The 25,042-nt window shown below is 41.2% G+C and overlaps 1 protein-coding gene across 1 annotated transcript in view; it reads right to left on the bottom strand.

The window, feature by feature from the left end:
* LOC121450484 (OTU domain-containing protein 7B) overlaps window positions 1–25,042 on the bottom strand; it is a 60,094-nt gene that overhangs the window by 7,077 nt on the left and 27,975 nt on the right. Inside the window, exons 2-11 of the mRNA XM_041655410.1 lie at window positions 22,461–22,611; window positions 18,024–18,212; window positions 16,708–16,935; window positions 14,488–14,589; window positions 13,763–13,890; window positions 3,892–4,004; window positions 3,048–3,175; window positions 2,508–2,657; window positions 1,920–2,034; window positions 634–718 (exon numbers count right to left, since the gene is read on the bottom strand). Coding sequence (XP_041511344.1) covers window positions 634–718; window positions 1,920–2,034; window positions 2,508–2,657; window positions 3,048–3,175; window positions 3,892–4,004; window positions 13,763–13,890; window positions 14,488–14,589; window positions 16,708–16,935; window positions 18,024–18,212; window positions 22,461–22,545 — 1,323 coding nt within the window. The 5' untranslated portion in view covers window positions 22,546–22,611. The remainder of the gene's footprint in view (window positions 1–633; window positions 719–1,919; window positions 2,035–2,507; window positions 2,658–3,047; window positions 3,176–3,891; window positions 4,005–13,762; window positions 13,891–14,487; window positions 14,590–16,707; window positions 16,936–18,023; window positions 18,213–22,460; window positions 22,612–25,042) is intronic.

Raw genomic sequence — 25,042 nt, 5'->3', positions numbered from 1 at the left:
TTGCCTCAGTTTCCCAAAACACCGGGACTAAGGGTATCTGCTACTTTGCCTAGCTGGAAATTTTTTTTTGCAGATACCAGTATGCTCATTATTACAAGTCTGTCTATGTCCAATTCTGTTCAGAATTCGTTTCAAGGAAGCCTTAGCCAAGCACAAATGCCCAGGCCTGAGCACTGCTTTTGTAGATTCCATCTGCGGAGTTCACAGCTTTGCCTCTGCTCCTGAACTTGTGACCAGGAATCTTTGGCTCTCTTTCTGGTGCCCAAAAAAGATCTATCCAAGGAGTGAGGGGCAGGACACAGAAATGACAATCTCAAGTTATTTAGAGGAAAAAGAAGAAAGGTTTCTTAAGGAGTGTAGGTTAGTATTAGGAAGCAGAGTCTGGAGCCAGGCATGTCACTCAGTGGTGAAGCACACACCAGCAGGTAGAGGTCCTGGGTTCAATCTCCACGGAGTCAAAGAGTAAAGTAAATAAGGAAGCAGAGAGTGACTGAAGACAGAGAGGAGAAGGGCATGCTCTGACGTCATCATCAACTGTACTACAACAGATTCTAACTGAGCTCACGGGCTCTCCTTGTTCTTCCTGTCACTGACAGTGAGGACACAAAGGGTATGGGTGGGAGCAGCCTTCACCTGTGCATCAGATGACAGTGGGATCCACTTCACATTCATATAGCTATGCAGCAGATGTAATTTGACCTCCAGGGACAGAATTATACTGTGAAAAGGAGGGAAGAAAATTAAACAGCTATTACTTCAAAGGCAAGCAGTCCTTTGGAAAGGACTCAACAGTGTCCAGATACCAGACAGCAGTCATTGTCACTGCTGTGACATCATTTGGCAGATTCTGACAATCAAGTGAGGACTATAGCTTTTGGTTTTCCTTTTGTTTTAACGGAAGGGACTCATGTAGTCTGGGCTGGCCTTGAACTTGCAGTGATTCCCCTGCCTCAACCTCCTGAGTGCCATGTGGGATATGGCCCACGCACAATGCTCAGTTCTAAGAACTTTTTTTTTTAAGTACTAGACTTGGGGGCTGGAGAGATGGCTCAGCAGTTAAGACTGCCTGATCTTCCAAAGGTTCTGAGTTCAATTCCCAGCAACCACATGGTGGCTCACAACCATCTGTAATGAGATCTGGTGCCCTCTTCTGGCCTGCAGGCAGAATACTGAGAATACTGTACACAGAATAAATAAATAAATCTTTTAAAAAAAATAAAGTACTAGAAATTAAAATCAAACCCTCCCAGGCAGCTCCCAAAGGGAGGCACTGGGTAAGATGTAAGGGACCTGTGTTTACAGCCACATCTCTGCAGGTGTGGAGGGAAGTGGGAAAAGATGCTACCAGACCACAAGGAGGCAGCTTTGAGAAGCAGATGAGAAAGAACACATCTTCCTTGCTATCTAAACACCAAAAAGAAATTTAGGAGCAGACTATTTTGGTCACTTGTTTAAAATTCCTCTGCTTTGGCTTAGAATCAAAAGGAATTAGCTGGGCAGTGGTGGCACCTGCCTTAAACCCAGCACTTGGGAGGCAGAGGCAGGCGGATCTCTGTGGGTTTGAGGCCAGCCTGGTCTACAGAGCTAGTTCCAGGACAGGTTCCAAAGCTACAGAGAAACCCTGTCTCAAAAAACCGAAGTGGGGAGGAGAATCAAATGGAATTTGGGTGTCTTGCTTTTCTGAGCACTGTTTGAGGATTCTGGGATGTATCAGCAGGAACATCTGTCCTGCTCTAAGAAAAGGAAGAAAAAGCAGCTGCAAAAGCCCAGTGAACCAATGCCCGGCATGCCTTCCGTCTTCTCTCCCCCTTCCCAGTAAGCCCAGACCAAGGATGTGACTGTCCTAGCGTTGTACATGGCCACTGCACGTGGAAGAAAGCGCAGCTACAATGCACACGGAAAGGCTAAACTCGCCTCACCTGGCCAATCGGACATTGTCATTGTCATCTTTGCCCCACTCCCAGCCTTTTCCTGGGTCCACAGCAAAGTGCAGGGGCAGCAGCTTATGCTCTGAATCTGTGAGCGGGATCACAGCTGGGGAGGGAAAAACACATGTCAAGAAGTCTTTCTGAGAAGCACAGAAGGCAAATGAGCACGCATTGACTTCACTGACTCATATGTAGGCCTGTGACAGACTGTATTTCATCCACCCTCAACCCTTAGAAGTGAAGTACATTCCCCTCACCGAAGGACTTCCCCTCACCACTCAGTACACAATTTAGCCTATTAATCTCCTGGACTTCTGCCAGAGCACCAGACTACTTTCTGCAGACAGGTGCAGCAATGTAGGCCTTAGAACAGACCTTTACTCCAGAACAGGGACAGACACACCTTTTCACCAAACCACCCCCACTTTTTAAAGCTAAAAACTCTTGGCAATATTGTATAGCTTGGTTTAAAAAACAAAAGCTGGCACTGTCTGGACTTGTTTCCTCCTTCTTAGCTACTATTTTCACTTTTGAGTAAAAATAACACAGAGCAAAACCAAGACAGAACCGGACCCTCACCTTGTTCCTTGGCACTGTCCTTCTGCTCCATCGACACAAGTGCAGAAAAATGGGCCTGGTCATAGGCGAGCACCAGAGGAGATCGGTGACACTGGCTGGCTGGGACCTCCAAGGGGAGATAGATCCCTCCAAATGGAATAGGGGCAAATGCTGCAGGAAACCACGGAGGTTGTCACTAAGGTTAGGCCCTTGTGCAGTTGTCTCTCTACCCCACTTCCTGTGTGTCTGTGTGGGGGCATGCACACAACTGTAGTGAATGCTAGGTCCCCTGGAGATGCCCAACGTGGGTCCCCACAAGCAGTTCAAGCTCGTAACTGTGGAGTCATCTCTCTAGTCCCTCAATCCCATATTTGAATTGAGCACCCATCCCAATCCCAACAGCTTTCATTTGAATCTCTTAAGGATTTTCCACTATTTTAAGCCCCCACCCACCCCAAAGGTCTGAATATCTCCTTGTCTGTCTTTCTGTTCTGTCCAGCCAAAGTCTCTGTAAACGGGACAGTCTGGAGGCAGAATGACAGGACTGGCCGGCTGACTCACCTTCCCCGCCGGAGTCCCTCAGCATGGTGTCTGCCACGACCACTATAGGCCTCTTGAGCACATGAGCAAGAACAAAGACATGGAATTCCTCTAGGCTCTCATATACTGGCTCCTCTGAACTCTCCACTCTACAGTTACAGGAGATGAGAATGGAGGAGGCACAGCAGAAGGGAGAAGAAGAAACAAGAGTCGTGAGACCAGCTCCAAAAGAGGGGAAGGAATGCCCTGCAGATTATGTTGGGGCACATGGTTGAATCTACTCCCACTTTACCAATCAGGAAGTCCAAGAAAAAGGCATGGGGTTCAAATGGTGTTACCAGTCTGGAAGTAAGGGGCTGGTGACAAGGATAAAGGAGCTTGCCATCATGCCTAACGACCTAATTCAATCTCTGAGACTCACACTGCAGACAGTGGAAAGTGCTGGCTCCTGGTACCGTGTTCTGACCTCTGTGCTGTGATGCACGTAAGCACTCACCACTCCTCCACCCACGCACACACATACAAAATAAATAAACATTCAAAAATCTGGAAGTGATCCCCATCTCTTAATACTCACCCTTAATATTCAACTCCCATGTCTCTCTATCCAAGATCCAGTACATAAACTCACAGCTCCATCCTGCTTTCCTGACCACCACAATCCACACAGCAGACACGTCATAGGAGAGACCTCCATCTACTCGGCAGCTTAACTAAAGTTTATAAAATGTGTTCTTGTTATTACTTAGCTTCACCTATTCACTGGCTGGATCAACTCCATCTCCTGTGTGGCTCTTGCAGCTCCTGCATGTCTACCTACCATTGTATTCCCACACTCCTGGCCTGGAGTATTGCAAACACTTACCCACCACCACTGGTTCCATTGGTACCTAGATGCATTCTGGGTTCACTTGAGGCAAGCTTGATCAACTCATTCCATTCCTTCTGCCATTCATCTTCAGTATACACCAGTCCTGACTATGAAAGAAATCGTACAGTAATGAAGGCACACCGGGCAAGCAGAGGTTAGGTTCGAAAGGCAATAGCCATCCCAACCCTCCCAGCGTGACATCCACTCTCTATTCTCTGAGCACTTGGTTTACACTTACACAGAGGCAAATTTCTTCTCCTTTTCAGAGTCAAGACCCATAAAATCGGTTGGCTGGTTTTGAGACAAGGTCTCACTGTATAGTTCTGGCTGTCCTGGAACTCCCTATGTAGACCAAGCTGGCCTGCCTCGGCCTCTGCAATGCTGGGACTATAGGCACGTCACCATGCCCTATCTCATTTCTTTCTGAAACAGAATCTTTTGTATTGTCATTGAATTAGCTGTATATTGAGGCTGGCCTTACAATTCTGGTCCTCCTGCACCTGTCTCCCAAATGCTGGGATTAGAGGCACATGCTGCCATGTCTAGTAATCTCACATTTCTTAATCTTCTGTTCCTTTCTCACGTGTTGCGATCTGACTCCTAGTTCTGCTCTCTCTGCTACTACCCTGTCCACACAAGGTACATCACCTGGCTGACTAAACTGACAGTCAGTGGACTCTGGCTCTCTTTTCAGTCTCTGAGTACTTTCCTCTTTGAGTGTTCTAGTTTAGCTTCCACACCACTGCCTTCTCTTATTCTCTGAACTCTCCTTACCACAAAACTGGGGTTTGGGTAACCATATGAGCCTTGCTTTCCTCTGATGACTCCACTTAGGTGCTCAGGACTCCAGAGTCAGCCCTCTCCCAAATCCTTTTCATTTTTTGTTCTATACCTGTCTACAAAAAAAATGCAACCTATCCAAAGCAACTTTAAATTCTATTATTTTAGAATTTAAATTAAAGTCCTGTCTCCTCACATACTCATTCTTCTTCCGATATTTCTTTTATTTTTTTTAAATGATTTAACTTTATTTTACATGCATTGGTGTGAAGGTGTCAGATCTCGTGGAACTGCATTTTCAGACAGTTGTGAGCTGCCATGTGGGTGCTGGGAATTGAACCCAGGTCCTCTGGAAGAGCAGTCAGTGCTCTTAGCGGCTGAGCCATCTTCTCCAGCCCTTCTTCCGATATTTCTACCTATTGAACAGTACCAACTATCACCCAGATACCCAGACTAAGACCCAGAGAGTAGGCTGAGGTTCCTCTTCCTTCACTCACCTCACACCTGCATGCCTCTGTCAACACTTACTAAGCACGCCGTGCAATGCGGCGCTCTCTGCTTTTCTGAATTCTTCAGATCCATTCTTATTAGGCTACTGCATTTCCCCCCAGTGATCAAAATCTAATGCCTTGTTTCCTGAGAAGACATTCTAAGAATCTTTACTGCCCGTGGTATACAAAGCCTACCTCCTGTACCTGCCCCTTCTCTGCACGGGTCTTCTGTTGCATGAAGTCTAATTGGTCTTAATAATCAAAACCCAGAGTCAGATATGGGGCAAATGTTGAAAGATCAGAGAAACAAAGGAGCAAACCACAGCCAACACTTACTTTGCTAACTCCTCAGCCAAAAAAGGCCAAGCTCCTGTCCCCTCCCACCTTATACTTCTCTCTCTGTCCAGCCATAACACTTCCTGTCTGTCTGTACAGACCTCCAGACCTCTGTGGTTAACTAGTGGCTAGCGTTGTCCTCTGATCTTCAAGCAAGTTTTATTTGTTAGCGCACAAACAAAATATCACCATATTTCCCCTTTTTGTCTAAAATAAAAAGGTTATAACTAATATAAGAAAAACTATATACAATAAGTATAATAACTATATACAATATATACAGGCAATAACAACAATGTCTGATCCATTAGCAATTGACAAATTGAGAGAAAATACTCCATAACTATCCTATCTTGGTGAGTCCAAACGGTTGTACTTAATTCACTATCTATCCTAACTTGTATTACCAACCCAAAGTTATCTTTTTATATCTTTCAACCTTATATACTTAACACCTCATTTGTAAGTTTCTTTTCTGAATTTGTTAACAAGGAAAACTATATTTGTTGTACCAACGTGGAATTCTCAAGTTTCCACATAAGACCTGAGAAAGCTTGGGGGGGGGGGGGGGTTGAAACGCATAGACTTTGTGTCTCTCATGCAGGCAGGCCATGATGCAGAGACAGCACAGCATTCAGGCTGGAACACAGCATGGCAGATTCCCACCACAGTACACAAAGGTGTCTCCAAGCCACGGAGAGCACTGCATGGTGAAATTAGCTTTTACTCATACAGACAAAATGTTTATGGCCAGCATGCTACAGGCTGCCTGATGGTGGCATGGACCTGCTGCTTCCCACGGGCAGTGACCATGGCTCCCAGAACTGGCGGTGACCTTACCTCCGCCATGTTGGAAAGCCAATAGGGCAGAGCCAACAGTCTAAGCTGTCATGTTGATCCTAGCCATGCCTGCTTAGTATTTTAAAAATTCTCCAGGTAGAAAATGATTACAGATACACAATAAAAACAGATTCAGGGAAAGAAAGAAAAAAAAAAACCCTCTAAATAGGTCACAACATGTTTAAACAATGTACACAGGCTTAAGAAAGAAAGAAAATGGGGACAGTTATAATTTTAAAAAATAAAATTAAAAGCCGGGTGGTGGTGGCGCATGCCTTTAATCCCAGCACTCGGGAGGCAGAGGCAGGCGGATCTCTGTGAGTTCGAGGCCAGCCTGGTCTACAAGAGCTAGTTCTAGGACAGGCTCCAAAGCCACAGAGAAACCCTGTCTCGAAAAAAAATAAAATAAAACAAAAAAATAAAATTAAAGTCTTTAAAGAGACAGTAAAAAATAATATAAAGAAAAATAAACCACATAAAGATGGAAAATCACCAAGCAGCGGAGCTTCAATCAGCTCAGAGACTGAACCCGGATGGCCATATATTTCCATGGGTGATGAACTCTGCTCTGTCAGCACTGTCTGGTCAGAGATGCCGTTTCTGATGTTGCCACATGTTGTTGTCTCTCGAATTTAAAAGAAAATCTTTGAGTTCAGTACACCAAAAAAAAAAAAAAGATGGAAAATCACAGAGGATCTGGATTATGTATACTATTACATTTTATTTGAAATTTTGGCTGTTAATGAGCTAACTACAGAGAGACATTTGATTGTGGGGGCTGCTAAGCTAAAGCAACATGCAGATATCTTGACTTCAAAATATGGGAAAAGACGTTGTGCTTTTGTTTCCACAGGTGACAAGAGGCTGTGGATTTCTTTCAAGTTATCATGGTTTGATTGAGCAAGACCTCCCAAGAGGTCTCCAATGGGAGTGATGGCCCAGGTGATCCAATATCCAAAACAGTTTCCAAGCTGCTGGCTGAGATGGACCAACCACACAAAATACCCCAGTCAGGGTATTCTAAATTTTCTCAAGTATCCCATGAGATTACCAACACCCCCAATCAGCCAGAAGTAGTATAAAAAACTACGCCTAAATTCCCAAAATGTTATTTATGAGTTTGTTTTCATTTAAAGGGGGTTGGTTATTAACGATCATAGTCAATCTCTTTCTAGAGAAAAAAAGGAGAATATGATATGAAAACAATTTTTAAAAAGGTAGATTATTAAATCTACTTTAATACAAAAACAACTGTTAACCTCAAAATACTTTACATTGGTATATATTTTGGTTTACTGGTATAAATTTAAGGTCAATTTTCTTTATTTCTACATGTATATTTCTATTCTCGTTTAAAGTATTATGTTTATGTAGTTCATTTAAAATATAATGTATAGGTAAAAAATACAAATGAATAGTCATCTATCATAGTCAAACGTCACATTAGTCAGGTTTTCTAGAGATGGAGAGATAGGTAATCTTCAAACACTTCAAAGACCTATAGAATATGGCATTTAAAATGTTTTAATAAACTTAGAATTCTTAGGATGTGAAACATCTGTTCCTTATGGAGTTTGCTTTCAATGTGGTGAGACAAGACATTTGGGCAAGAAACTGCTCTTTACTGGACTGTTTAACAAGATGCTATATAAATTGAACATGCAGGACCCATAGGAAAATGACTGCTGAACTTGCCAAGACAAGGTGGGACAGTCCTTCAGGGTTCCTGCTTCATAAAAGAGTCTGCCAGACATTCTACAAGACACAGAAGAAAGTGACTGATGAATTTTGCAAAAATAAGCAGGACAGTCCTTCAAATTTCCTGCTTCACTGAGAAATCTGCCAGATACTCGAGGCCTATAGGCTGAAGATGGAGGCCCCAACATTGCAGAAGAACTTTGGACAACTGTCCATGAAGTCTCTGTCATTTCTAGAGTTTTGGAAAATGCTTACAATGCACTTCCTGTTTGATTAGGTAAATTAGATCCTTCTGGGGTCTTTGATTGAGTTGAAGACTAAACAGTTATAATTACAGTTTTCCTTGGTTAAGATAAAAGATAAATATAAAACTTTAGACTCACAAAGATAAAACAGATGATGGAGTATTTAATTTTGTCAAATACAAATAGACTAAATATTTTAACTGCAATTCTTGCTTGATAACTGTTTTGTTATATGTAATTTTACTATATTAAAGTTAAAACCTTCCTTTTTAATTAGATAGAAAAGGGAGATGATATGGGATGCCCCTCTGTATATTGTGAATATGTTTTATTTTATTACCACTGGTTAATAAAGAAGCTGCTCTGGCCTATGGCAGAGGAGAATATAGGTAGGCAGGAAATCCAAGCAGAGAGAGAGGGAGAAAGAAGATGGAGTCAGAGAGATGCCAGCAGTTGCTGGAGGAGTAAGATGCCAAAACATTATTAGTAAGCCACGGGGCAGGTAGCAATACACAGATTACTAGAAATGGGTTAATTTTTATGTAGAGCTAGTCAGTAAGAAGCCTGAGCCATTGGCCAATTATAATTACTATTAAGCCTCAGAATGATTATTTCCTAAGTGGCTGTGGGGATCAGTCCAGAGGGACTGGGTAGAGACAGTCTCCAGCTACAGGCTCCCCTCTATCAGGGCTGCTCCTGAAGAGCACTGCTTCTCACTCTGATTGTTTACCATAGGTATTCCTCCTGCCTGTAATGACCACTTCCAGTGTGCCTGGTGAACAATTCTTCACCCTTCATAGCAAAGCTCTCCTCTGAGTCTTCCCCAGGACAGTCCCTCCTTCCTGTGGATCTCTCCTCACCTGTTCTACAGAACTCTATTAGAGACACCATGTCTGAGTCAGGTGTAGTGGCGCACACCTCCACCTGCAGGAAGAAGAGACAGGCAGATCCCTGAGGGTGCCAAACCAACTGAGGCTACCAGTGAGACTGAAAAATCAACAGGAAACAAGACACTACACTATGTCTCTTTTGCTCTATATCTTTAAATGTCCATTTTATTCTAGTGCTCTACAAGAAAGAATCATGTTTTATGCAACACGGCCCAGGGCCTATTATATGATCAATAATCAATAAATCCATGCTAAGTGAAGTTATAATTTTTATTAAAGGATTATGTATAGCAATACAAATAATTTGCTTTGTTTTCTTGGTTTTGAACAAGGTCTCACTGGGTAACTCACAGCAAACCTCCTGACAGACATGCCTCAACATCTAGCCAAATGACTTTAAGATATATTGGCTTTAGGGGTTGGGAATGCAGCTTAGGTGGCAGAGTGCTTGCCTAGCATTAACGAAGCCCTGATTTTTATTTGCAGTATCAAACTGGGTATAGTGGTATACTCCAATAATTATGGACAATCCTGGCACTCAGAGGATGATGAGAAGTTTAAGGTCATTCTCAGCTACAAAGTAAGTTGGAGGCCAGACTGGGCTAATTGAGACTCCGTATTGATGAGAGAGAGAGAGAGAGAGAGAGAGAGAGAGAGAGAGAGAGAGAAACAGAAGAAAAGGTTTTAGGACATGTGATGATTTGATTTTGAGAGATTAAGTTTATCTTATCAGTATATTTTGTTTCGCATTAAAACTGAATTTCACCAGATGAATCTAAAATGGCTGAAAGAAACTTAAGGAAATGCTCAACATCCTCAGCCAGAGAAATGCAGATTAAAAGAACTCTTAAATCCCATCTTACACCTGTAAGAATGGCCAAGATCAAAAACACTGATGACAATTTATGCTGGAGAGGATGGGGACAAAAGGAACACTCCTGCATTGCTGGTGGGAGTGTAAGCTGGTACAGCCCCTTTGGATGTCAGTGTGGCAATTTCTCAGAAAATTAGGAAACAACTTACTTCAAGACCCAGAAATACTACTTTTGGGTATATACCCAAAGGATGCTCAATTGTGCCACAAGGACATGTGCTCAACTATGTTCATAGCAGCATTATTTGTCATAGCCAGAACCTAGAAACCACCTAAATGCCCTTCGACCAAAGAATGAATAAGGAAAATGTGGTACATTTACACAATGGAGTACTACACAGTGGGGAAAAATAATGACATCTTGAAATTTGTGGGCAAATGGATGGATCTAGAAAACATTGTATTGTGTGAGGTAACCCAGACGCAGAAAAGGCAAATATCATATGTACTCACTCATAAGTGGCTTTTAGACATAAAGCAAAGAAAAACCAGCCTACAATCCACAATCCCAGAGAAGCTAGACCACAAATAGGACCCTAAGAGGGAGACATACATGGATCTAATCTACATGGGAAGTAGAAAAAGACAAGATCTCCTGAGTAAATTGGGAACCATGGGAGAGGGTAAGAGGAGAGTGGGGAGGAAAGCGGAGAAAAGTATATAGCTCAATAAAAACAATTAAAAAGATAAAATAAAATAAAATAAAGAGAAAAAACTGAGTTCACTGCTCAGCTACATCCTGACAGCACATATGCGGCCACCGTGGGCACATGAGCAGCACCAGAACAAATGGAATGAGGGCTAGAGCTATGCTGACAATACTTTAATAAAAATGCAAAGTAATTTGCAAACTGTAAAATACTACCACAGACTTCAGATGAAAATAAAGAGGACAATACAGAAGTTATATATGGAATGCTCATGCCATTTTCATACACATCCAGGAGGACCTGCTCTGATTCCTCCTCTCCCTATCACCTAGTTCTGCTGGTTCTGGGCTTTCTGAGACAGGCTTTCTCTGTAGCCCTGGCTATCCTGGAACTCACCCTGTAGACCAGGCTGGCCTCTGCCTCCTGAGTGCTGGTATCAAAGATGTGCGCCACCATTGTCTGGCTTTTCTTTTTTAAAATATTAATTACTAGCCGGGCGGTGGTGGCGCACGCCTTTAATCCCAGCACTCGGGAGGCAGAGGCAGGCGGATCTCTGGGAGTTCGATGCCAGCCTGGTCTACAAGAACTAGTTCCGGGATGGGCACCAAAGCTACAGAGAAACCCTGTTTCGAAAAACCAATATATATATATATATATATATATATATATATATATATATATATATAATATTATATAATATATATAATATTATATATAATATTATATTATATATTATTATATATAATTATATATATATATAATTATTATATTATATATAATATTATATTATATATTATATATATTATATTATATATATAATATAATATATATTAATATATAATATAATATATATAATAATATATAATATAATATATATTATATTATATATTATTATATATATTATATATATAATTATAATTATATATAATATTATATATATATAAATTATTTTATGCATGTACTTTGCCTGCATGTATGTACGTGCACCACATGCTTGCTGGTGATCAGTGAGGTCAGAGGAGGGCACTGTTTCCCTGGAACTGGAGTTATGGACAGCTGTGAGTCAGCAGAGCTCTTCCACAAGAGCAAGTGCCCTTAACAGCTGAGCTCCTCTCCAGCCCCTAGGCTTCCTGTTTCAATACACACAGCCACTAGGTGGCAGACGCTCCCAACAAGTTTTACCATCAATTTCAACACAATATAAGAAGAAACAGGAAATAATGAGTATCTTAAAACTCAAGTATCTCAGGTCATCTCCTTCCTGCTCTCAAGGTAAGGGATAAAGTCATCAAAGTTCAAGCAAGACAATCATGAATGACACATTTCCAGTGGGAGACTTTCGTTATGCCACCAAAGTATGAATAAAAGGATTGCTCCTTCACTAGCCTCTAGTCTATGCACATATGCCCCAAAAGGAAGAGCAGAAAACATAGAAAGGAACTTAGCTACTTCTGCTTCTCCTGAATAAACAGTTCCAGAATCTAACTCTATCTTTAAAGTAACTATAATAGGTTTAATAGTCATAATTGAGATCTACACAGCAAGTTCCAGGACAGCCAGGGTTGTTAAATAGAGAATCCCTGTCTCAAAAAACAAAACAAAAATCCAACATTAATTTCTTATATAAAAGTAATTACAATATCAGCCAAATCTCTGAACAGTAATATTTAAATTCAACTTAACAAGTATCTTTTTACATGTTTTAATCAAACCAAAGCTAAGTATATGAAGAACAAAGTTGTAGACTATTAAAAACATTCAAGCATTTACACAAGAATTAAAAACATGGGTGGCAAGCAGTTAAGGGTACTTGCTACCAACCCTGAAAACCTGTTCAATCTCCAGACCCCACACTGTGGGAGCAATTTGTTTCATACAAGTTGTCTTCTGACTTCCACATGTGTGGCATGGCATGCACACATTCACATATAATAAACATTTTTTTTTTTTTTTTTAGTTTAGTTTTTCGAGACAGGGTTTCTCTGTAGCTTTGGAGCCTGTCCTGGCACTAGCTCTTGTAGACCAGGCTGGCCTCGAACTCACAGAGATCCGCCTGCCTCTGCCTCCCGAGTGCTGGGATTAAAGGCGTGCGCCACCACCGCCCGGCATTTTTTTTTTTTTTTAAGAATTAAGAAGAAGCTGAAAATAGTGATTTACCCATATCCTAGCAATTGGGAAGCTGAGGGAGAAGAACTGCTGCAAATTCAATGCCAGCCTGGACTAAGTAGTGAGTCCCAGGCTAGCCTGGGTTACCAGAGTAAGAGCCTGGCTAAGGAGAAAAGGGAAGAGGAAAGAGGGGGGAAAAAGGAGAAGTGTGAGAAGGGAAGAACAGGAGGTGAAGGAAGAGAGGGGAGGGAAAAGGAAGGGAAAAGAAGAAGGATTCAAAATTAATCTAGGGCAGGTGAGATAACTCCATAGATAGAGGCACTTACCACCAAGCTTAATTATTTGAGTTTTGATCCCTGGAATCCACACAGTGGAAGGAGAGAACCAACTCCCACAAGTTGTCCTCTGACCTCCACATACACATTGTAGTAATGTATGCAGCCCCCCAACAAATGGATGGATGGATGGATGGATGGATGGATGGATAATCTAGCCTAATAATACAAAATGAAGTACAAAAATCCTATGAAATTGAAGCCAGGTGGTGGTGGAACACGCCTTTAATCCCAGCACTCGGGAGGCAGAGGCAGGAAGATCTCTGTGAGTTTGAGGCCAGCCTGGTCTACAAGAGCTAGTTCCAACACAGGCTCCAAAGCTACAGAGAAACCCTGTCTCAAAAAAAAAATCCTATGAAATTATCATAGTGCATTAAAACAACAAAGCAAAACAAAAACCCTTCCACTAAGAACTACTGAGTATCTGTAAAAGGCACAATGTTAGAAACCACAGGTTTCTCTCGCAGGTACAGGCCTCGATTAGCTGATCTTAGTAGATAAGAAGGCACTTGTCCTGTGGCATTTCCTGCATTTTCTGTGAGTTTCAGAAGTACACAGGAAGACACAATCCAGCACTAGGAGACTTTGGAAACAGGGTTCTCCCACCCAAGCTCACCCACCTCTTTATTCTGCTGTGTTTGCTGCCACCTCCAGCGTCTTCTCAATGCTTCCTTCTCGATACCCTTCTCCATTAGTGCATACAAAGCTTTCCTCAGCACCAAGTCTCTATCATGGAAACCCCACATCCCTGTGGGGAGAAAGCAAGGCACAGGACACTGTATTAATTCAGCTCCACTTACTAATCCAGCCTTTGTTTTGTGATGACAGGGATCAAACCCAGGGCCTCAAAAAAGGACGGGGAGGATAGAATACATTCCCCAAACTCCTGAAAGGAAGCCCTTACTCCTCAGCAAATCTAACAAACCAAACACAACAGCCAGTAAGACTGGTATGGCACCACGACTATCAGTATCAGAGCTCATGAAAGAGCTAGAAAATGGGGACCCCTTCCAAAGCTAAGAACAAATATATGGAGTTGTGAGTCCAAAGTCAATGTCACAAGAACCAAGTAGAAGAATAATCAAGTATAATGTTGCCACTACACATGTATATAACCACACAAACTTTGCTTACTATGCTCATTACTCCTAGAGCTCAGCTCAGAATGGAGCCTAAACCAGCCCTGTGCTTGTCTATCTCTAAGGACAACAAGCCAAGTCAAGGCTTGCCCATCTCTCTAAGTCTGCTGTGAGGCCTCACTTGACCTGAGATGAAATCCTACACGTGATGTTTGGCTCAACTGCTTTCTCTCTACAGGGGAGGGAAGACCATTTTTAAGACTCACCAAGAGAGGCTGCATGCAGGAGGCAGTTCCCATCTCCAGTAGTTGCTAAAGGAAGCAGCCTCTGACAGGTGGAGTCCACACTGACCCACCAATTCAAACGCCCTACAGACATGACAGTAGGAGAAAAGGAGAGAAGTGGATTAAGAAGACAGCCCGGAATAAAACTACTCTTTTTCCCCTTGAGATGGGTGTCTTGTTACACATGACCCTTCTGCCTAAGCCTCCCAATAGAGATACTGCATGCTCTGTATTACTGTTGTTGTTATTATTTATTATTATGATTTTGAAACATGATCTCATGAAACATGACGGGCCTTGAACTACTGATATATCTGCCTCTGCATCCTTAGTGCTGAGATTATAGGAACACAACATTAAGTCCAGCCTCTGTGACTCTCTATATAGTCTTTCTTACAGTTAGAATGTATAGGGATGACTGGTTAGATCAGTGGTCTTAAGGAAGGACTGTTTTGTCTCATGGGATCATTAGCCAATGTATGAAGATATGTCTGTTTGTCACAATTGGTAGAGAGGTACATACTTCTGGTATCTAGCACACAGAGACCAGAGAGAACATTATATTATATTATAAACATAAAATAATGCTAAAGGTAGCATGTACAATAAAGAATTAATCTGGCACCAAAAGTCAATATTGCTCAGACTGAAACTGTTAGCTACTTTGTTTGAATCCTTCACTCTGGCAAAAAGACTGGTAAATACACTGGAAGCAAAGCTCAACTTAACTGAATCATAAACAAAAGAAAAACTATGTATGGTATATGTCTGTATCATTCAGCACTCTGCAGGTATGCAGTGTGACATTAAAGTTATAATCAAAAAGAAAAAGTACATAAAGCATCCAAGTAAATCAGACTCAACTGTGAATGGCAATCTCACAATTGCCAAGTCAGGCCTTACAGGAGGGAGCTAGTTTACAAACGACCCTTAAAATTGTGTTTCCTTGAGCAATTAAAAGTTTACAAAAGGTAAAACGGCTTATAATTTCACTAGATAACTTGCTAGCTTCTGAAGAAAGTTAAAGTTAAGATAGATGGATATGAAATGAAAAAACTCCCTTTCCATGTCCCCACTTCCAACCTCCAATTTTCCTTCCATTAGAACTGAAAATCTTTTTTAATATTTAAGTTACGTGTATGAGTGTTTTATCTGCATGTATGTCTATGTCCCACAAGAATGCCTGGTGCCCTCAGAGGTCAGAAGAGGGCACTGGCTCTCCTGCAAGTAGAGTTATAGACAACTTCAGGCTTACATGTGAGTACTGAAACAAAACCTGTGTCCCTGAAAGAACAGATTCTGAGCCATATCTCTAGCCCCCTTGGGGATTTTTTTTTCCATTTTTGAGAAGGGTCTCAATAGGTAGTGATAGCTAGCCTGGAGCTTGCTGTGTAGACCAGGTAGATCAGATGGGCCTCTTCTGTCTCTAGAATGCTGAGATTAAATAAAAGAACACACCACTAAGCCTGGCCTTTTTCAATTTCCACAACCACCATGAGGATATTCTAACACATAAGTTCTTCCCAGAACCGCCAACTACCATACTGTTTTACAGTAGCTAATTTTTTAAAAATTACACTTAGCGTGTGAGTGTGTAAGCAATGGCACATGTGTGCATGTCACAGCACCTGTGTGGAAGTGAGAGGACAACCGGTGGGAGTCAGTTTTCTTCTTCACAGTGTGAGTCCCAAGGATCAAAAGTAAGTCATCAAGCCTTGGTGGCAGATGTCTTTATCCACTGAGCTATCTTGCTGACTCAAACTAATTTTAATGCTAATTTAAAATGAACTCAATTGTAAAGGTAAATAAATGTAAATAAAAGTCATAGATGTGACTCTCAGTGCATCATCTATAGCCTTGGTCCTCTGTGTTTGCAAAGGTGCTCCATGGCCAATTATAATCAGTCATATTTGTTCATGTGTTGATTTGGGGGCATCAATTACTAAACCCTTCACATATATATCTGGTTTCCCTTCTATTAAATAGGAACTTTCCAAAGTATCTAATGTTTATTCCTGCCCCTCACCACACACCTGGCTAATTTTCATTCATTATCTCAGGACACGTATCTGACTGACCCCTATCTGTGACAGCTATCAGATAACACACTTAAAAAAGAGGTTGCTGACGAAGACTGGCCCCTTTCTGTGGCTGCAGGCAGAGACTAGAGGAGGCATCGCTGAAGAGGAAACACCCACTGACCTGCCTGTTCCAAGGCGACCAGCATGGACTGTTCAATGAGATCCCTCTCTATGAAGCTTCGGAAGTCTTCTTTGTACACAGTGAGATCTGGAAGCTGGAAGGCACAGATGGGCATTTCCAGGGGGTGCTCACTGCTCCCCCCACCCCCACCATTGGAGGAGACATGGGACCGGGCCAGGGAAACAATGCTGGAACTGGCGTGGGAGATGCCCCTAGACAGGCGTTTTTCTGCAATGAGAAATGGAGTCACCTTAGAATATATGCAACCCATTTTGAGAACTCTCCACAGATGAAGGAGGTAAGAGCACTTGACCGTTTCCAGTCAAGGAAAAACTACCTAACCAGCTACTTCTGAACCTCATGGTATTTCTTTTCTTAAGCCAAATACAAAGGGGAGAATATACAAAATGGTATTTTTGTAGATACTTAGAGTAGTACAAAAACACATGCACCTAACCTTGTTGAGGTTTCCCTGACTTTCCTTTTCCTATGACCTCATCTTTGACTCCCATTTTTCAACATGAGTGTGAGTCATTCACTTAGCAACTAGGTCATTTTTCTAGTGGGAAGAAGAACAAGTAAGAGAAATGGGCTTTCATTTGGTTGGATTTAGCCAAATAATGACTCTAGTAAATCCTACATCTTAGAGGATGTAGAAAAGATTTCCATTATAGAAAAGAAAGTGACAATGTCATCACCAACATCTATATTATTTACTATAACTTTTATTAGTATTCATATTTATCATAAATTTACAGAGACAGTCAAATTTTAATATGCCAGAGAGCAAAACAGTAATGTAAACTGCATCCCCAAATCATTTCATATGTTTTTTTTTTTTTTTTTGGTTTTTTTTTTCGAGACAGGGTTTCTCTGTGGTTTTGAAGCCTGTCCTGGAACTAGCTCTTGTAGACCAGGCTGGTCTCGAACTCACAGAGATCCTCCTGCCTCTGCCTCCCGAGTGCTGGGATTAAAGGCGTGCGCCACCACCGCCCGGCTCATTTCATATGTTTTAAGTACATGGCACCTGCAATGCCCCAGCCCATGTGACATTATGAGCAAAATGTGTCAGTATAATATTATGTATTTGCACAGCTTGAAGTACATGGGTGATTATCACAGGGGATGGGAGCTCTAATGCTATGCAGTTGTTGATGTGAAGCAAGCAAGAACTGTCTCAGCCCATTGTATAGCTAGCTACAAATTACCAGCTGAATTTGGTGGGAAGAGAGTTAAGGAATGAAAACACCTTTAAAGGAGCACACAAACTCTTCCTAATCCACATGCAAAAGCTTTGTCCTCAGTTCAAGCAATACCTTGAACGATGTCATCCTGTCTCTGTAGGATTGGTCGAGAAGGGCGAGTGGGTTCTCTATCAGAACACCCTTTTTCAGGGGTCTTAGAACAACTACTCCCTCCACTAAAGGGTGGAGACAGGTTCCCAGCATGGACTTGGCGTAGCTGTTCAAAATCACTGAGGGCAGCACTCACATCCCAGTTCTTTCCTAATAGAAAAAAAAATACAAAAAAAAAAAAGAAAAAAAATACCATTTTAGACCCAGAGTATTATGAAACTGGAGAGAGACATAGGAAGACCATTCTAACCACCCTAGCACAACCAAGCAGGCCAAGTATGGCAGCACAAGCTTACAATGCTAGAACTCGAGAGGGTGAGACAGGAGGATCAAAGAATTTAAAGCCAGTCTGGTCTACCTCAGACTCAGTTTAAAAACACCTCATATCAAAAATAAACCTAGTAATGCCAGGCAGTGGTGGCAGATGCCTTTAATCCCAGCACTTGGGAGGCAGAAGCAGGCGGATCTTGGAGTGAGAGGCTAGCCTGGTCTATACAGGACAGCCAAAGCTATACAGAGAAACCCTGTCTCGAAAAAGCAGATAGATAGATAGATAGATAGATAGATAGATAGATAGATAGATTAGGTGATAGATATAGTTATAGATGAACAAACAAATAAATGAGCCAAGTAAGAACATACTAATAATGCACACCACAATTCTATCAACTTTCTTATCCAACTACTTTAATTTTCTTCAATCTGAAGCACTGATTTTCTTTATTGTCTATTTCCTATGTAAACTATATAATGATACTTTGTCTCTAAACTCAAAGGGCTCTTCAGAGACTTAGTCACTAAAATGAAACTCCTTTTACAGATAAATGAGACAGAGCTTACAGAAGTACCATGACTTGTTCAAAGTCACAGTTAGTTTGCACCGGGCTCATTAGCTGAGGTAGATTCTAGGATGTCTGAAAGCCACCTAACGGTGAAACTCTCCAGTGAAGAGTTTCTAGGTATCACAGCACCAAAAGGAGCTGCACTGCTCCTGCTTTACAAACAGCTCTCTATCTCAAAGACTCGATCGCAGTTTTCTGCAGCTAAATTATTTCATACATGTTGGCTGTTTGCACCTGTGCACTCTAGCTGCTGCAGCCTTGGGTTAGCTTCTCACCGAGTACCCTATACCTCCAATCTACCCAAGAAATCCCATGAGATTTGTTTTTCTAAAGCACCGTTCTAACCATTTTAGCTCTGTTCAAATTCTTTATGTAATGGCTCATCACTAATCCTTTGCCCATTATTTGAGACTTTCTATGACCTCTCCTATTTCCTAGCCTTTTCTCTGTGCTATAATTTACTTATTTATGAAAATGTAGATAATAATACTAGCATGCTGTGTAGCCATTTCTTCCAGGTTGGATATGATCATTGCCATCTGACACCCTCTTCTGGCCTTCTTAGATACTAGGCATGCACATAGTATACATACATGTCAGGCACTCACACACAGACATAAAATAAGACCAATTTTTTTTTAATCCCCCTTAGTAGGTAGATGGTAATGAGATTAATGACGTTCATTAGGTCCCTCCTTTGCTCAAGGATATATAAAAATTTAAGAAATGGTTCAAAGACAGACTTTTTGGTGGTATAGCTGTCCAGTTTTCCACATGCTTGGCATGCTACCCATGCTCCTAAAGTAACCTCAATAAGTTCTGGTTCAGCAGGCTAATTTTGGTTGAGGTAGCTTTTATAATCTGCTCCCTCTATCAGGGATGGATAGAAATATCCTTCCCCAGAAAAAAATCATGCAATGCTGTGCCTGAAGCACAGTGCTGTTCTGAAGGTTAAGCGAGTCGAAAGCACGTACAACAGTATCTTGTATGCAGATTTCCACATGCATTTACTACTGCTGCCACAGTCTCTGTTCTTTTTTTTTAAAATATTTATTTATTTACTTATTATGTATACAATATTCTGTCTGCATGTATGCCTGCAGGCCAGAAGAGGACACCAGACCTCATTACAGATGGTTGTGAGCCACCATGTGGTTGCCGGGAATTGAACTCAGGACCTTTGGAAGAGCAGGCAATGCTCTTAACCTCTGAGCCATCTCTCCTAACCCATGCTTGCTGACTTAATTCTAATACTCTTCAACTCTCTTTCTTCACTCTTTGTTCTAGTCTCCTCTCGTGTTCTGGTCTCCTTGCTGTTCCTAGATCACACCAAGACTGCTCCCACCAAGGCCTCTCTTGCCTATTCTACTGCATAGAAGACTTTTCTCCAGTGTATCTACATATGTGAATCTTTGTAAACTTAAAGTATCTGTTCAAATATCACATTCTTAGTCAGTCCTACGCTGGCTTCCCAGTTTAAAATCACATGCATTCCATCACTCTGCTCAGTTTCCCAAATGCACTCCATACCCTAGAACATACTTTACAATGTGTATCTCTACCATACTTGTTTACTGTTTATCCTACTGCAACATCAGGATAGGAACTTTGGCACAAGCATCCAAAATAATACCTAGCATCTAGAAGAGACTCAATAAATATTTGCTGAATAAATGGAGAGTATTTTCCCTAAATCGATTCATCTATTAATCTATAGCCTGTTTTAAGAACAGGATCTCCAACTGTCAGGAAAGTACCTTAAAACCATCAGGCCAACACGGAATGCCAACCATCTCCACCCCAAAACACGTGTGCCCTCTCTTCCTCATGTGACCCCTAAATCAGTAATAGAATCACAATCCCTGAAAGTCCCAAGCCTTCAGTTTCAGCTCCTCACACTCTCTTCTCCCTCACTATCGCAGTTAATCCTCAGGGTCTAAATATCTCTCACATCCATTCCTTCTTGTCTATTTTTATTATCTCTGCCCTGACTCAAATCCTCATAATACTTACCTAGTCTTTGGTGTTTTGAAAGGGAGACTCTCTAATAAGACTTTCTAAGTCTCTCTGCTCCTAATCTTTTTTCTAATTTATTCTTTGTACTACAACCAAAGTTAATGTTTTGTTGTTTTGATTTGAGAACAAGGCTAGTCTCAAATTCACAGAGATCCGCCTGCCTTTCCTGAGTGCTGTGATTATGTGACATTATGCCTCGGAAAGAGTTAACTTTTAAAGAAAAACAGCATGAGAAAGAAGGAGACAACATCAAAGTTCTTTATTTCTTTTCTAAATTGTACCTTTTTAAAAAGTCACTTATTTTTTTATTTTATGTGTATAAATGTTTAGTCTGCATGTATGTGTGTGTATCACATGCTTCCCTGGTGTTCAAGTAAGCCAACTGAAGTTGCATAAAGCTATGAGCCACTATGTGAGTACTGGGAACTGAACTCAGGTTCTCTGTAAGAGCAGCAAATGCTCAACTACTGAATTATCTCTCTAGCCACTAATTTATATTTAAATCCATCAACTTCTCTCCCTCTCACCCACACTGTGGTCTAAGTCACCATCATCTCTCACCTGAACTATGGCAATTCTTAGCTGGTTTTATCATTGGCCACTTCCAATACAATCCTATTGGAATAGCTTGAACACTGAAACTGGAAAAACTATTCTTATTCTATTAAAAACTTCACTTCCAATGAACATAGAAGTCCCTTACTATGGCCAACAAAGGCCCCATATTCTGCTTCTTGTCCACCTAACCAGCTCCCAATCATTCTCTCATCTCTCTCACTATTTCTCTTTACATTACATCCATCTCTCTCTACTCTTAGGGTTGTCTGTAACTACTTCTCCTGGGTAGGCCTTCCAAACTCTAGAGCTGAACCAGATTTCCATCTTCATTCTCATAGCACGCTCAGCTTTTTTTTTATATATAACATGAGTGTTTATAACATATAAGAAGTAATTTGTAACATAATCATTAAGAGACACATTATAAAAAATTGTCAAAGGTTCAAATCCTATGTAGCTTCACTAAACCTCAGTTTCAAAGTTATAGCATGGTAGTTGAGAAAATACATCTCAAGTACCTGGCATATGCTAGGCACACTGCACATTTTATAAGAAGATGATTTCATTTTTAATTTTTTTCTTAATTTTGAGTGTGTTGTTGCGCTGCGTGTAGTATATGTGTGTGTGGTGTGTGCATACAAGTGTGTATAGAGGTTAAAGCATGTGTGTGGTATATATGTGTGGTGTGTATATACAAGTGTGTAGAGGCTAGAGCTCAAGATCAAGTGTTTTTACTTATGATTATGATTTTAGTGAGCTAATTTAACTTTCTTCTTGGATTATCTGAATATAAACTCATGAAGAAAGCTCTGAAAACATACAAGGTGAAGGGATTTTGGATTTTAAAACTAGTTGGGCACACCAAGCAGGTAATAAGAAGCAACTTAAATGGAGGTCTATGGTATACAGAATACTTTTCTGATCACCTTAAATATTCCTAGTAAATATCGCATTTTGCTTTCTTTTCTCACTCTCTCCTTACCTTCCAGAAGATCTCGGGCCAGCCCTGGCTCTGCACCTGTAGAACGGACAAAATCCGACAGGACAGCATCCATGTCCAGGGTCATGGGATCATCAGGTTCTCTCAGGCAGCAGGATGTGAGCAGAACATAGATCAAAATCCAGGCTTGAACCTGAAAAGGAGATAATCACACAAGGCTCAAGTAAGTACCTAGAACAACATCATCCCAGCCCAATTCCAACAGGTTTATCTAAATGGGAAACTATTCTGGTTCCTTCATTCTAGTTGAAGTTTGAAATAAAGAAGTTTAAAATTATTTGAAGAATCACACTTGCCGGGCGGTGGTGGCGCACGCCTTTAATCCCAGCACTCGGGAGGCAGAGGCAGGCGGATCTCTGTGAGTTCGAGGCCAGCCTGGTCTACAAGAGCTAGTTCCAGGACAGGCACCAAAGCTACAGAGAAACCCTGTCTCAAAAAACCAAAAAAAAAAAAAAAAAAAAAAAAAGAATCACACTTAATTTCCTCATTAACAATAATGTCTTATTGCCTACAATAACCACAAACCACTGTGAACAAAGCTTTCTCTCCGCTATTTATTTATTTATTTATTTTATTTGCTTGTTTGAAAGAGGCACTAGGTATTAAACCTAGGGCTTGTATATGCTGCGCAAGTGCTCTATACCCACCCCAGCGTCAAGTCTGCTTCTCCAGTTGAAAGAAAGGAGGCAGTAGAATGCTGCCCAATAAAGCTCCCCAGCCTGCAATGTTTCCTAACATAGCCCCATGTTCATTTCTTTCCTGAAACATATTTATTATTAAGGGTTTTAGTTTATTTTTGGAGACAATGCTTTATTCTGCAGTCTTCTTGCCTCAGCATCTTGAATGCCATCATGCCCTGGGTTTCCTCTGAAGTTAATTTAATCATTCCCTGTCTAACCTCTCTTGATTTTCATACGCCAAGTTTTGGGAAATAGGAAGTTGTGTGTGTTCTTTCCTGATGTATCAGCAGAACAAATCACTTGACACACATGGCACACTGGCCCTTAGCAGACTCTTATTAAACAAATGAGTACTACACAGCAGAGGAGTTCAGGGTTGAATAATATTCCCTTGCTGGCTGAGTAGACAGGAAGTGTAAAGTAAAAACTGAGAACTACTGAAAATAAAACAGCAAACTATTCTACACATCTGAGTAGAGCCCAAAGGCTCATCATAAAAGCAACTTCAGGAGTTCAGGAAACAGGCAGAATCAGAAATGCTTTTCTCCTTCCAGGATAGATGAGTACTAGGTAAGTTTACCTGAAAAAAAAAAATCCTTTCTTTCAGACTTGACTTTAGCAGAAACTATGTCTCTGACCTGACCAACTGGCACCAAGCCAACATTCCTCTGTGGTTAACAGACCCAGTTGAGAAAGCAAAAATAGGATGGAGAACAACCTCTGACCAAATTCACCAGGTCTAGAGAAGGTGGCTCATTCATAAAGTGCCCAGGTACCCACTGCCCACTACACCCACTAATTCCATCTTTTTGGAAAAGCCAAAACTAGAATTCTTGAAAACAACAGGTGACTCAGACAGAACAGTCTTCCTACACCTAAAGCCTAAGGATGACTCCCAAGCATTTTTTTTTCATCCCGCTTCTGTCCCAGGATACAACTTGTTTAGTGGTATGATCTGATCCCAATTTTCTTCATTCCTTGAATATTGTAAGGCAAATAAGAAATATTTGTGGGTTATAAAAATTCTAACTCTCTAACCTGATAACTCATTGTCTTGGTGGTGGTAGGTAGCTCTTTTGATATTTTTTTTTTTTGAGAAAGAGAAACTATTATTTCTTTTAGTGCTCTAACAACACAAGAAGTCAGTGGATACAGGACATGATTTATTTTATCCCAGGCCAACATTTAGCAAGGTATCTACAATATTTCAGGAGTAATAAATACCTGCTGAATAAACTCAGTGTAAACAAATGTCTCGTCTTCATCTGCCTCAACATACTAAGCACCAAGTCAACATTCCTCTGAGGTTATTAACCTCCCTCTAACCCAGAACTGCATGAAGAACTTCTGACCAAGCTTTCTAAACAGTGACCCAATCAATCCCCTTGAAGTCTGTGCTTAAGAACTTAACTTCAAGGCAGGCAAGTGGTAATGTCTATAATACCAGCACCCAAGAGGCAGAGGCAGGAGGATTGAGAATTCAAGGCTACAAAGAAAGACCCTATCTCAAAAAATATTAAAAAGTAAATGCTTTCAGAAATCATAGATGAATGAAAGGCTTTTCATCTCCTAGCGCACATGAGAATTCTGTCCAAAGCCCACGGTGTTCAGCACTTTGGTCACAGGACATGGGCACTGCCCAGTAACAACATATAATTAAACAATGCAAAATCAAGAACCTAGCTCCAAAATGAACTTTAATCTCTGTTCTTAAAAGATAAAACAGGAGGGCTGGAGAGATGGCTCAGTGGTTAAGAGCATTGCCTGCTCTTCCAAAGGTCCTGAGTTCAATTCCCAGCAACCACATGGTGGCTCACAACCATCTGTAATAAGGTCTGGTGCCCTCTTCTGGCCTTCCGCATACACACAGACTATTGTATACAT

Source organism: Microtus oregoni, unplaced genomic scaffold, assembly GCF_018167655.1.
Source record: "Microtus oregoni isolate MIOR12 unplaced genomic scaffold, Mior012 000007F_ref0000211, whole genome shotgun sequence".
Classification (NCBI taxonomy): domain Eukaryota; kingdom Metazoa; phylum Chordata; class Mammalia; order Rodentia; family Cricetidae; genus Microtus; species Microtus oregoni.
Note: the sequence above shows the minus strand (reverse complement) of the source record. Positions and strands in the feature narration are given on the sequence as shown.